This window comes from Mercenaria mercenaria, chromosome 14 (genome assembly GCF_021730395.1).
Source record: "Mercenaria mercenaria strain notata chromosome 14, MADL_Memer_1, whole genome shotgun sequence".
In the NCBI taxonomy this organism is placed as follows: domain Eukaryota; kingdom Metazoa; phylum Mollusca; class Bivalvia; order Venerida; family Veneridae; genus Mercenaria; species Mercenaria mercenaria.
This window is the reverse complement of record NC_069374.1, coordinates 43,476,577-43,489,447: the sequence shown is the minus strand read 5'-3', so window position 1 is coordinate 43,489,447 and position 12,871 is coordinate 43,476,577. Positions and strand designations below refer to the sequence as shown.

Here is a 12,871-nt window from a genome sequence, read left to right as displayed (position 1 = left end):
CCTTATTTCACAAGATCTTCATGAAAATTGGTCGAATGTTCACCTTGAGATATCTAGGTCAAGTTCGAAACTGGGTCACGTGCCATCAAAAACTAGGTCAGTAGGTCTAAAAATAAAAAAACCTTGTGACCTCTCTAGAGGCCATATTTTTTCATAAGATCTTCATGAAAGTTGGTCAGAACTCACCTGATGATATCTAGGTTAAGTTCGAAGTGGTCACGTGCCGTCAAAAACTAGGTCAGTAGGGCAAATAATAAAAAACCTTGTGAAACCCCTCTAAAGGCCATATTTTCATGGGATCTATATGAAAGTTGGGCTGAATGTTCTCTTGATGATACTAGGTCAAATTCGAAAGTGGGTCACGTGCGGGCAAAAACTAGGTCAGTAGGTCTAAAAATAGAAAAACCTTGTGACCTCTCTAGGGCCATTTTTTTTCATGAGATCTTCATAAAATTAGTCGAATGTTCACCTTGATGATATTTTAGGTTTAGGTTCGAAAGTGGGTCACGTGCCATCAAAAACTAGGTCAGTAGGTCAATAAAAAAAAACCTTGTGACCTCTCTAGAGGCCATTTTTCATGGATCTGTATGAAAATTGGTCTGAATGTTTTATCTTGATGATATCTAGGTCAAGTTTTAAAGTGGGTCACGTGCCTTCAAAAAGTAGGTCAGTAGGTCAAATAATGAAAAAATGTTGTGACCTCTCTAGAGGCCATATTTTTTATGGGATCTGTATGAAAGTTTTGGCTGAATGTTTATCTTGATGATATATAGGTCAAGTTTGAAACTGGGTCAACTGCGATCAAAAACTAGGTCCCGTAGGTCTTAAATAGAAAAACCTTGTGACCTCTCTAGAGGCCATAAACCCCTTTAATGGATCTGTATGGAAAATTGGTCGAATGTCACCTTGATGATATCTAGGTCAAGTTTGAAACTGGGGCACGTGCCTTAAAAACTAGGTCAGTAGGTCAAATAATGAAAAAACCTTGTGACCTCTCTAGAGGCCATATTTTTCTGAGATCTTTATGAAAGTTGGTCAGAATGTTCATCTTGATGATATCTAGGTCAAGTTTGAAACTGGGTCATGTGCCATCAAAAACAAGGTCAGTAGGTCTAAAAATAGAAAAACCTTGTGACCTCTCTAGAGGCCATATATTTCACAAGATCTTCATGAAAATTGGTTGGAATGTTCACCTTGATGATATCTAGGTCAAGTTCGAAACTGGGTCACGTGCCTTCAAAAACTAGGTCAGTAGGTATAAAAATAGAAAAACCTTGTGCCCCTCTCTAGAGGCCATATATTTCATGAGATCTTCATGAAAATTAGTGAGAATTTTCACCTTGATGATATCTAGTAAAGTTCAAAACAGGGTCAGTACCTTCGAAAACTAGGTCCATAGGTAAAATAATAGAAAAACCTTGTGACCTCTCTAAGACCATATTTTTCAATGGATCTTCATGAAAATTGGTCAGAATTTTTATCTTGATAATATCTAGGTCAAGTTCAAAACTGGGTCACATGAGCTTAAAAACTAGGTCACTATGTCAAATAATAGAAAAAACGACGTCATACTCAAAACTGGGTCATGTGGGAAGAGGTGAGCGATTCAGGACCATCATGGTCCTCTTGTTTTATTTTGTCATTGGAGAATTTTAGTTTGATGCCAAAATTATTTGTCAGTGTCATAATGTGTTTCGGGCTATTTTAGATTCATTACTGATATATAGAAGTATTGTGAAAAACATCTAATACAGCTAGGGATATTTTTCTAGATCTAGCGGATATATATGTTTGAAATACAGTAGATAGAGTAATGTTTTGACAGTTTCAATTTGCCAGCATTTGCAACAGTGTGCCCCATGAAATTTAAAATAGGCATGTGAAATCCAGCCTTCGAAAAGAATTTATCTGCTTTACTTAGTAACTGACATTCAGAAACGTAAATAAACATAAATGCTGTATATGTTTGTTGTAGCTGCAAACTATGATTTCTACCAGAAACTTGAAGAAATGTGTTGTGGGAAGTTGGACAGATATGAGTTCCCAGTGTTTAAAGCAAGTTCATTGATATACGAGCAGCATCACTGATACCTCCTGTAAATCAAAGATTCAGCCAGCCAAACCTACTCACAAAGAATCTGTGTCCAGTGCTGGAAAGGGAAGTGTCCCGGGTCACACAAGGGATGGCAAGTCTTAGTCTGCTTTAAGTTTAGGAGAGAAATGGTCGCTTTTTATCTAATTTTCTGTTTCAGTGGTTAGTCAGGTTAATGGTAAAAAAAAGATATTTCAGTGTGTATTTAAGCATGAAATTTTTTTAAATTTTTTAATTCTGTATATCAAAAGATTTATAAACTGTATAACATCTATTGATCAAGTTTCAGTGAGTGGGCTAAAATGGTTCTGTTTCATAAAATTTTAAAAATGAAATAGTGAGAAGCTGAGTTGAAATGGTTTCACACAAATACCTTAAATTTTTGAATTTAGCTGTTTTAATCACACAACTTAAAAAGATGACAGTTTCACACAGTTTTTCCGTATCAAGGATTCACCACAGACTTGCAGATCACCCTAAGCTCTGTACAAATAATTATGATATTACAGTAACTTAATGAGTATGGAGAAAACTGATGAGTTTCCAAGTGGAAAAAAAGTTTTACTGTTGTTTTTCAGAAATGTCATTCCCATCTCCATGTAAAATATATTCCTTTTCTTATTGTTCTGCGTTCATTCACTGTTGATTGTTTATTTGTTAGTTCAATTGCTTTGTTCTGGGCCCATATTTATCCATGTTTAGATTTAGACTTTAAAATGCTTATTTTTCTCTGTCATTATTAATGTAATAACACATATTAAAATGTGTCTGCAGCCTGAAACAGGTACAGAAAGCTCAGCAAAATTTCAGCAATTGGAAGTTTTGACAAAATGAATATTTGGCATTCACAAGTCTTAAGTGTGAAGTCCAGTTTCAGGTTCGATATTCTTAAAATTTGTGAAACAGATTTAACACAATTGTTAAAATTTTTAATTTGTCATACTTTTGTTTATGATAAAATATCTATAATGCTTAATGTTTTTGACCTGGCTGGCAGAGTGTCTTTAAAATTGACGTAATTTGATGACAAAACAGGAGGTGGAATATAGTAATGTTTAATTGAATGATTCACAATTGAATCAACCTAATTTGTAACAGTGGTTTTCAGGAATTACATATTAAACAACAATAATTATGTCCTCCCCAAGAGACATTATTGGTTTTTCCCCTGTCCCGTCCGTCCGTCCGTAGTCACACTTCAATTTCCGAGCAAATAACTGGAAACCATTTAACCTAGAACCTTCAAACTTTATAGGGTTGTAGGGCTGCTGGAGTAGACGACCCCTATTGTTTTTGGGGTCACTCTGTCAAAGATCAAGGTCACAGGGGCCTGACATTGAAAAACCTTTTCCGATCATAACTAGAGAACCACTTGACCCAAAATGTTGAAACTTCATAGGAGTTTGGTCATGAAGAGTAGATGACCCCTATTGATTTTGGGGTCACTCCGTCAAAGGTCAAGGTCACGGGGGCCTAAACATTGTAAACCATTTCCGATCAATAACTAAGAACCACTTGACCCAGAATGTTGAAACTTCATAGGGTGATTGTCATGAAGAGTAGATGACCCCTATTGATTTTGGGGTCACTCTGTCAAAGGTCAAGGTCACGGGGGCCTGAACATTGAAAACCATTCCGATCAAAAACTAGAGAACCACTTGACCCAGAATGTTGAAACTTCATAGGATGATTGGTCTGAAGAGTAGATGCCCCCTTTTGATTTTGGGGTCACTCCTTCAAAGGTCAAGGTCACAGGGGCCTGAACATTGAAAACCATTTCCGATCAATAACTAGAGAACCACTTGACCCAGAATGTTGAAACTTCATAGGGTGATTGGTCATGAAAAGTAAATGACCCCTATTGATTTTGGGGTCACTCCGTCAAAGGTCAAGGTCACAGGGGCCTGAACATTGAAAACCATTTCCGATCAATAACTAGAGAACCCACTTGACCCAGAATGTTGAAACTTCATAGGATGATTGGTCATGAAGAGTAGATGACCCCTATTAAATTTGGGGTCACCCCGTAAAAGGTCAGGTCACAGGGGCCTGAATATTGAAAACATTTCCGATCAAAAATTTTAGAGAACCACTTGACCCAGAATGTTGAAACTTCATAGGATGATTGGTCATGAAGAGTAGATGACCCCTATTGATTTTGGGGTCACTCTATCAAAGGTCAAGGTCACGGGGGCCTGAACTTGAAAACCATTTCCGATCAATAACTAGAGAACCACTTGACCCAGAATGTTAAAAACTTCATAGGATGATTGGTCATGAAGAGTAGATGACCCTATTGATTTTGGGTCACTCCTTCAAAGGTCAAGGTCACGGGGGCCTGAACATTGAAAACCATTTCCGATCAATAACAGGAACCACTTGACCCAGAATGTTGAAACTTCATAGGATGATTGATCATGAAGATAGATGATCCCTAATGATTTGGGGTCACTCCGTCAAAGGTCAAGGTCACAGGGGCCTGAACAGGGAAAACCATTTCCAATCAATAACTGGAGAACCACTTCACCCAAAATGTTGAAATTTCATAGGATGATTGTACATGCAAAGTAGATGACCCCTATCGATTTTGGGGTCACTCCATTAAAGGTCAAGGTCACAGGGGCCTGAACATTGAAACCATTTCCGGTCAGTAATTTTGAGAACCACTTGACCAGAAAGTTGAAACTTAATAGGATGATTGGTCAGCAGAGTAGATGACCCCAAACGATTTTGGGGTCACTCTGTGAAAGGTCAAGGCCACAGGGGCCTAAATATTGAAAAATTTTTCCCGGTCAGTAACTTGAGAACCACTTGACCCAGAATGATGAAACTTCATAGGATGATGGTCTTTGCAGAGTAGATGACCCCTAACGATTTTGGGTCACTCTATTAAAGGTCAAGGCCACAGGGGCCTGAACATGGAAAACCATTTCCAATCATAACTTGAGAACCTCTCAAACCCAGAATGTTGAAACTTCATAGGATGATTGTTCATACAGAGTAAATGACCCCTATTGTTTTTGGGGTCACTCCTTAAAGGTCAAGGTCACAGGGGCCTGAACATTGATAACCCAGTTCCGATCAATAACTTGAGAACACTTGACCCAGAATGTTGAAACTTCATAGGATGATTGAACATGCAGAGTAGATGACCCCTATTGATTTTGGAGTCAGTCAATTAAAGGTCAAGGTCACAGTGGCCTGTTCATGTAAAATCATTTTTTGGAAATAACTTGAGAACCACTTGACCTACAATGTTGAAACTTAATAGGATGATTGGACATTCAGAGTAGATGACCCCTATTTATTTTGAGGTCACTTGATCAAAGGTCAAGGTCACAGGAGCCTGAACAGTGACTTGAGAACCACTAGGCCCAGAATGTTGAAATTTAGCGGGATGACTGGACATGCCAAGTAGATGATCCCTATTGCAGCCAACCATCAGTGTCTCTTTGACTTTCGCTCCTGACCCCTATTGACATCTTGCCTATAGGACTTTGCATTTGGGGAGACATGCGCTTTTTTACAAAAGCATTTTCTAGTTTTACAAAGTTCATGCAAAGAAATGTTTTTAAGCCTTCTTAGTATGCAGAAAGTTTTAAAGTAATCCCTAAGTATACAAACTAATTTAAAACTTTTTTTTTTCAAATATTGATGTCCAAAATGGCTGAAATATACAAATGGAAAATGCCCCTTTTGAAAATTTAAAGAAGTTTCTACAAACATCCATAAAGTTCATGATATGTTATTGAGCTGCACCATGAGAAAACACGTAGTCTGGTCAGGATCCATACTGTTCACTTTCAAAGCCTATTGCAATTAGAGAAGCATGGATCCTGACCAGACTGCGCAGATGCAGATGTGCAGGCTGGTCTAGATCCATGCTGATCGCAAATGCACTATGTTGGTTTTATCATGGTGCTGATTAATTATATTGATGATATTGATTTATATCGAAAGAGAAATCATGGTAAAACTTTGTCATGGAAAAGGTGGATAAAAACAGTAGGGTTGTTTTTAGCTCACCTGTCACATAGTGACAAGGTGAGCTTTTGTGATCACGCAGCGTCCGTCGTCCGTGCGTCCGTCCGTGCGTGCGTGCGTGCGTCCGTCCGTAAACTTTTGCTTGTGACCACTGTAGAGGTCACATTTTTTGTGGGATCTTTATGAAAGTTGGTCAGATTGTTCATCTTGATGATATCTAGGTCAAGTTCGAAACTGGGTCACGTGCCGCCAAAAACTAGGTCAGTAGGTCTAAAAAAAGAAAAACCCTTTTGACCTCTCTTAGAGGCCATATATTTCATGAGATCTTCATGAAAATTGGTCAGAATGTTCATCTTGATGATATTTTAGGTCAAGTTCGAAAATGGATCACGTGCCATCAAAAACCAGGGCAGTAGGTCTAAAAAAAAGAAAAACCTTGTGACCTCTCTAGAGGGGCCATATATTTCAAAAAGATCTTCATGAAAAATTGGTAGAACGTTCCTTTGATGATTTCAAGGCAAGTTCCCAAAACTGGGTCACGTGCCTTTCAAAAACTGGTCAGTAGGGTCAAATAATAGAAAAAAAAAAAACCTTGTGACCTCTCTAAAGGCCATATTTTTCATGGGATCTGTATGAAAAGTTGGTCAGAATGTTTATCTTGAGATGTCTAGGTCAAGTTCGAAACTGGGTCACGTGCGGTCAAAAACTAGGGGTCAGTAGGTTAAAAAAAGAAAAACCTTTGTGACCTCTTCTAGGGGGCCATAATTTTTTATGAGATCTTTATGAAAATTGGTCAGAATGTTCAATCTTGATTGGGGGTATCTAGGTCAAGTTTGAAAGTGGGTCACGTGGCCAATCAAAAAATAGGTCAGTAAGGTAAATAATAAAAACCCTTTTGACCTTCTCTAGAGGCTATATTTTTCATGGGATCTGTATGAAAGTTGGTCTGAATGTTCCATCTTGATGATATCTAGGTCAGGTTCGAAACTGGGTCAAGTGCCATCAAAAACTAGGTCAGTAGGTTCAAAATAGAAAAACCTTGTGACCTCTCTAGGGCCATATTTTTTCATGGGATCTGTATGAAAGTGGCTGAATGTTCATCCTGATGATATTTTAGGTCAAGTTTGAAAGTGGTCACGTGCCATCAAAAAAACTAGGTCAGTAGGTCAAATTTTAAAGAAAAAAACCTTGTGACCTCTCTAAAGGCCATAATTTTCATGAGATCTGTAGAATTTGGTCTGAAGTTCATCTTGATGATTTTCTAGGTCAAGTTCGAAACAGGGTCATGTGCGGGAAAACTAGGTCCAGGTTAAAAATAGAAAAACATTTATGACCTCTCTAGAGGCCATAACTTGTTGAATGGATCTCTAAAAAATTGGTTTAAAAAATGTTCACCTTGATGATATCTAGGTCAAATTTGAAACTGGGTCAACGTGCCCTTAAAAAACTAGGTCAGTAGGTCAAATAAAATAAAACCTTGTGACCTCTCTAGAGGGCCATACTTTCATGGGACTGTTGAAAGTTGGTCAGAATGTTCATCTTTATGATATCTAAGGTCAAGTTTTGAAAACTGGGTCCCGCTGCGGTCAAAAACTAGGTTTAGTAGGTCTAAAATTTTATTAAAATCTTTTGACTCTCTAGAGGCCATTTTTTCAAAGACTTCATTGAAAAATGATGTGAAGTTTCACCTTGATGATTTTTAGGTCAGTTTCGAAACTGGTCACGTGCATTTAAAAACTGGCAGTAGGTATAAAATAGAAAACTTTGTGACCTCTCTAGAGGCCATAGTTTTCATGAGATCTTCATGAAAATTAGTGAGAATATTCACCTTGATGATTTCTAGGTAAAATTCAAAACAGGGTCACGTACCTTCGAAAACTAGGTCAATAGGTCAAATAATAGAAAAACCTTGTGACCTCTCTAGAGACCATATTTTTCAACGGATCGTCATGAAAATTGGTCAGAATTTTTATCTTGATAATGTCTAGGTCAAGTTCAAAACTGGATCATATGAGCTCAAAAACTAGGTCACTATGTCAAATAATAGAAAAAACGACGTCATACTCAAAACTGGGTCATGTGGGAAGAGGTGAGCGATTCAGGACCATCATGGTCCTCTTGTCTTAGTTCAGTCTTAAGAGTTATCTGTCCCATTAAAGTTATGGCAGAAGGTTCTAAGGAAAAATAATTATACCCCCACAAAATGAAGTTTGGGGGGGTATATAGGTGTGAGCTTGGCGGTCGGTCGGTCCGTTGGTTTTGCATGGTTTTGCATGGTTTCCGGATAATAACTCAAGAAAGGCTTGACCAATTTAAATAATTTTTGGTACACAGGTGAAACATCGGAAAATACAGGTCAAGTTCGAATTTGGGGTCAGTAGGTCAAAGGTCATGGTCACAGTGACCCTGAACAGTTTAACGGTTTCCGGATGATAACTTGAGAACGCTTGTGCCTAGGATCATAAATTTTGGTACACAGATGTAACATCATGAAAGGCAGGTCAAGTTCGACTTTGAGGTCTGTAGGTCAAAGGTCAAGGTCACAGTGACCCTGAACAGTTAAATGGTTTCCGGATGATAACTTGAGAACGCTTGGGCCTAGGATCATAAATTTTGGTACACAGGTGTAACATCATGAAATACAGGTCAAGTTCTACTTTGAGGTCAGTAGGTGAAAGGTCAAGGTCACAGTGACTTTGAACAGTTAAACGGTTTCCGGATGATAACTTGAGAATGCTTGGGCCTAGGATAATGAAAATTGATAGGGAGGTTGGTTATGACTAGCAGATGACCCCTAATGATTTTGAGTTCAGTAGGTCACAGGTCAAGGTCACAGTGACATGGAACAGTTAAATGGTTTCCGGATGATAACTTGAGAACGCTTGCGTCTAGGATCATAAATTTTGGTACACAGGTGTAACATCATGAAATGCAGATCGAGTTCGACTTTGAGGTCTGTAGGTCAAAGGTCAAGGTCACAGTGATCCTGAACAGTTAAATGGTTTCCGGATGATAACTTGAGAACGCTTGGGCCTAGGATCATAAATTTTGGTACACAGGTGTAACATCATGAAATACAGATCAAGTTCTACTTTGAGGTCAGTAGGTGAAAGGTCAAGGTCACAGTGACTTTGAACAGTTAAACGGTTTCCGGATGATAACTTGAGAATGCTTGGGCCTAGGATAATGAAAATTGATAGGGAGGTTGGTTATGACTAGCAGATTACCCCTAATGGTTTTGAGTTCAGTAGGTCACAGGTCAAGGTCACAGTGACCCGGAACATTTAAACAGTTTTCGGACAATAACTTGAGAATGCTTGGGACTAGGATCAGGAAACTTAATCTGGAGGTTGGTCATGTCAAGCAGAAGACCCATATTGATTTTGAGTTCCAAAGGTCAAAGGTCATTTAAACCTTTTACGGACAATAACTTGAGAACACTTGAAACTTCATAGGGAGGTTGATCATAACTAGCAGATGACCTCTATTGATTTTGTGGTCAGTAGGTCAAAGGTCAAGCAAGTTCAGCTTTGACATTGGCTTAGTTCTGTGACAAGGCCATATTGTGGGGGTATAATTCGTCACTCCTGTGACAACTCTAGTTTTCACTGTTATTCTATTTAATGATTACTTTATTATAGATAACCAATGATGAAAATTGAAAATTTTGACATGTCCATTTTTATAGACATTTTCTTTCTTAAGTAAAAAAAATTACTTTTTGTAAATTCTTGTAAGCATTTTTGTTATTTCTTACTAAAAGTAATTCAACAGTCAGTCAGTTCTCGTATATAAACATTCAATCAGCTCTTGTTATGTCTCCCACCACACAGTGGTGTGGGAGACATATTGATTTACTCTGGTCTATGTGTATATCTGTGTGTGTGTCTGTCTGTCTGTCACAAAGCTTGTCCGCACTCTAAGTCGAACATTTCTCATCCGATCTTCACCAAACTTGATCAAAATGTGTTTGCCGATAAGTCCTCTGCCAAGTTCGATAACTTGCTAAATCAGCCAAGGCACTTCAGAATTATGGCCCTTGAAGCTTGTTTTTGATAATGTAAGCACTCAAAGTCTGATAAGGCAGTGGAGGTCCTGCTGCATGGTTGACTCATATACTACTGTTCAGATGATTAGGCAGTTGTGGGAGACGTGCAGCTCTTGTTTATAAACATTCAATCAGCTCTTGTATTATATTAACATTCAATCAGCTCTTGTATATAAATATTCAGGTCAGTCAGGAGGCAGTGATTTGTTTGCACATGGAGGACAGAGTAACTGCAGTCCTCTGCCTGAACAAGATGCAACACCTAATCCAGATCAGCCAGAAGCCCAGTCACCTACAACACCAGGTCAGTGTGTAGAATATATATTTGTGTAGTTTTTTTTTATACGCCCGTTTGAAAAACGGGACGTATTATGGGAACACCCCTGGCGGGCGGGCGGGATGGCGGGCGGGCGGGCGGCGTCCACAGACTTTGTCCGGAGCATATCTTCTACATGCATGGAGGGATTTTGATGAAACTTGGCACAGTTGTTCACCATCATGAGCCGGAGTGTCATGCGCAAGAACCAGGTCCCTAGGTCTAAGGTCAAGGTCACACTTAGAGGTCAAAGGTCAAATTCAAGAATGACTTTGTCCGGAGCATATCTTCTTCATGCATGGAGGGATTTTGATGAAAGTTGGCGCAGTTGTTCATCATCATGAGACGGAGTGTCATGCGCAAGAACCAGGTCCCTAGGTCTAAGGTCAAGGTCACACTTAGAGGTCAAAGGACACAAGAAAGAAAACTTTGTCCGGAGCGTATCTTCTTCATGCATAGAGGGATTTTGATATAACTTGGCACAAATGTTCACCACCACGAGGCGGAGTGTCATGCGCAAGAACCAGGTCCCTAGGTCTAAGGTCAAGGTCACACTTAGAGGTCAAAGGATACAAGAATGAAAACCTTGTCCGGAGCATTTCTTCTTCATGCATAGAGGGATTTTGATATAACTTGGCACAAATGTTCACCACCACGAGACGGAGTATCATGCGCAAGAACCAGGTCCCTAGGTCTAAGGTCAAGGTCACACTTAGAGGCCAAAGGTCAGATACAAGAATGACTTTGTCCGAAGCATTTCTTCTTCATGCATGGAGGGATTTTGATGTAACTTGGCACAATTATACACCATCATGAGACAAAGTGTCATGCGCAGTTCCCTTTTTATACGCCCGTTTGAAAAACGGGACGTATTATGGGAACGCCCCTGGCGGGCGGGCGGGCGGGCGGCGTCCACAGACCTTGTCCGGAGCATATCTTCTACATGCATGAAGGGATTTTGATGAAACTTGGCACAGTTGTTCACCATCATGAGACGGAGTGTCATGCGCAAGAACCAGGTCCCTAGGTCTAAGGTCAAGGTCACACTTGGAGGTCAAAGGTCAAATTCAAGAATGACTTTGTCCGGAGCATATCTTCTTCATGCATAGAGGGATTTTGATGAAAGTTGGCACAATTGTTCATCATCATGAGAAGGAGTGTCATGCGCAAGAACCAGGTCCCTAGGTCTAAGGTCAAGGTCACACTTAGAGGTCAAAGGATACAAGAATGAAAACTTTGTCCGGAGCATTTCTTCTTCATGCATAGAGGGATTTTGATATAACTTGGCACAAATGTTCACCACCATGAGGCGGAGTGTCATGCGCAAGAACCAGGTCTCTAGGTCTAAGGTCAAGGTCACACTTAGAGGTCAAAGGATACAAGAATGAAAACCTTGTCAGGAGCATTTCTTCTTCATGCATAGAGGGATTTTGATATAACTTGGCACAAATGTTCACCACCACAAGACGTAGTGTCATGCGCAAGAACCAGGTCCCTAGGTCTAAGGTCAAGGTCACACTTAGAGGCCAAAGGTCAGATACAAGAATGACTTTGTCCGAAGCATTTCTTCTTCATGCATGGAGGGATTTTGATGTAACTTGACACAATTATACACCATCATGAGACGAAGTGTCATGCGCAGTTCCCTTCTTTAGAATTACTTCCCTTTGTTGTTACTATAAATAGCTTATATTGTAACTTTTTCATTACTAGTCGTAGGGAAAAATCGAGACCACTTTTCTGTAGTACAACATGCATGCTACATCCAATTTTGAGGTGTATTTTGACCAGTCTCTACCTGGTAAAGATTTTTGTGTGGACTTACAATTTTTTTTTTTGATTTTTTTTTTTTTTTTTTTTTTTTTTTTTTTTTTTTTTTTTTTAAGATTAACTTCCCTTAGTTGTTACTATAAATAACTTATATTGTAACTTTTTTATAATTGACTGTAGGGAAAAACCAAGACCACTTTTCTGTGGTACAACATAGATGTTACTTTCCAATTTTAGGTGTATTTTAAGGTATCTCTACCTGGTAAGGAGTTTTTTTGTGGACTTAGAAAAACAAAACACTTAGTTATTACTAAACAACCACAAAATTAAAATTCCATTTGCAAATACAGGCGCTAGAGTAAAGAAATTTGCTGTGACGGGCGTATATTGTGACATTCTTGCACTCTTGTTAGAATTACTTCCCTTTGTTGTTACTATAAATAGCTTATATTGTAACTTTTTCATTACTAGTCGTAGGGAAAAATCGAGACCACTTTTCTGTAGTACAACATGCATGCTACATCCAATTATGAGGTGCATTTTGACCAATCTCTACCTGGTAAAGATTTTTGTGTGGACTTACAATTTTTTTTGGATTTTTAGCCCACCATCATCAGATGGTGGGCTATTCAAATCACTCTGCGTCCGTGGTCCGACGTCC

At 39.0% G+C, this 12,871-nt stretch overlaps 1 protein-coding gene across 1 annotated transcript in view; it reads left to right on the top strand.

Moving 5' to 3' along the window:
- LOC123527358 (nonsense-mediated mRNA decay factor SMG8-like) overlaps positions 1-12,871 on the top strand; it is a 44,978-nt gene that overhangs the window by 20,873 nt on the left and 11,234 nt on the right. The window contains 2 exon segments of the mRNA XM_053522606.1: positions 1,976-2,055; positions 10,251-10,428. Coding sequence (XP_053378581.1) covers positions 1,976-2,055; positions 10,251-10,428 — 258 coding nt within the window.